We start from the raw sequence: 1741 nt of genomic DNA on the forward strand, positions 1-1741 counted from the left end.
TCAGGGATGCTTTCCAAGTCCTCTTCTGTAAAGACAGATTTAAACTGGTTATTTAAAGTTTCTGCTATTTCTTTGGGTGTAGTTACTTGATCAGTCAGTGTCTGTAATGTGCTAATGCCAGTTGTATCCTGCTTTTGAGACTTTATAAACCTCCAAAATGTTTTTCTTCTGTTATTGTCACAATCTGAGTTTAAACTACTAGTAAGATATTTAAGGCGCTGTTGCTTTAAAGTAGATTGTACTTGGGATTGCATGTCTTTATATCTTTCCAATCAGAAGGGCGTTTAAATCTTTTAGCTCGCATATACAAACGTTGTTTTCTTTTAATCAGCCTTTTGAGTTGAGAGATCATCCATGGTAAGCGACTTGATGTAGATATTTGCTTAGCTGGAATATGGTCTTTAACGATTTGTAGAATACTTTCATGAATAAAGTTCCAATTTTGTTCCACAGTTCTAGAGCTATTTTCATTCAAAGTTAAATACATGTCTGAAACTGTAGAGACCTTTTCCCTAATTATATCCCAGTTTGCTCTATTATAAAGGTATATTTTCTTCTGAACACTCTTGTGGCCAACCTGAAGATTGGCCAGTTCTACAATAACTGTCTCATGGTCACTGAAGCCTGATACTGTTATACACTGATGGATATAGTCAGGGTGGGTGGTAAAGCACAAATCTAAAATGTTATTACCTCTGGTTGGCAAATTAACAGTTTGTTCCAACATAAAATCATGAGCTAGTGTTATCAAGGATTCTCGGAAAGTTGATGTTATGTAAGAGTCCATAAGTGAACCAGACGACCAATCCACGCCAGGGCAATTAAAGTCACCTCCCAATACGATCATTGTAGTTGGAAACCTTTGCCTTATTTGTGTTAAACTTTCGGAGAGCTCATCCCATACAGATGATGGAGAATTTGGAGGAGCATAGAAAGCTCCCAGGATGATGTCATGAGAATGTTGGAGATGTAAAAGGACCCAGATAACTTCACAAGTTGAGTCTATCTCTAGAATTGATGATGGTATGGATTTTTCAACTAGGATAAATACTCTTCCATGAATATTTCTATCCTTCCTGAATACAGAATAGTTTCTGGGGAAAACTTCTGAATCAAAAATTGTATCGTTTAAGTGCGATTCAGTTCCTATTAATAAGTGAATATCTTGATTATCTAGAAACAATTCCAATTCAGCTTGTTTGTTTCTAACACCACAAAAATTAGCAATGGCAAGCCGTGGTAGTTTAAAACTAATTTCAGGAGAATCAGAGTTATCAAAAGTACAGGGGCCAGGAGAAGAATCAAATTGGCTGCTATAACTTAAATCAGATGTATGAGACATGGAACAGTTAATCAGGCCATTTTGAAAGTTGTCAGGAATGTTGGTTAGTAGTAGGTACAGAGTTGTGAGCAGCTGTGTTACCTCTAGCAGGTTTGGTGATTATAGCTCCATTACGGATTTTTAGGTCAACCTCACCTTGTGAGCGTCTGTGTTTAAGTTCAGAAAGCAGTTTCTTGTGTTTTTCTCTCTCAAACCTGGTTCTGTCCGGGGCTATGAACACGTTCTTGTAGGAATCATTATGGCGTAGAAGGTAAGAGCGAGAAATCAGCGTAAGTTTGTCTTCTTCGTGTTCTAAGCTCAATAACAGAGGCCTGTGTTTGTTAGGCAGCTTTTTCCCCAATCGTACTGATTTTGTGATAGCATATGAATCATTGAAAACAGAAGAACACATAGCAGTAA

The 1741-nt window shown here is 37.3% G+C and overlaps 1 protein-coding gene across 1 annotated transcript; it reads right to left on the reverse strand.

Moving 5' to 3' along the window:
- Positions 1-226: 226 nt before the first annotated feature.
- On the reverse strand, positions 227-1342 carry LOC136247739 (uncharacterized). Its single transcript, XM_066039565.1, has one exon. It carries the CDS (start codon positions 1340-1342, stop codon positions 227-229), a length of 1116 nt encoding a protein of 371 aa, XP_065895637.1.
- Positions 1343-1741: the final 399 nt, after the last annotated feature.

The sequence above is a fragment of the Dysidea avara genome, chromosome 2 (assembly GCF_963678975.1).
Source record: "Dysidea avara chromosome 2, odDysAvar1.4, whole genome shotgun sequence".
Classification (NCBI taxonomy): Eukaryota; Metazoa; Porifera; class Demospongiae; order Dictyoceratida; family Dysideidae; genus Dysidea; species Dysidea avara.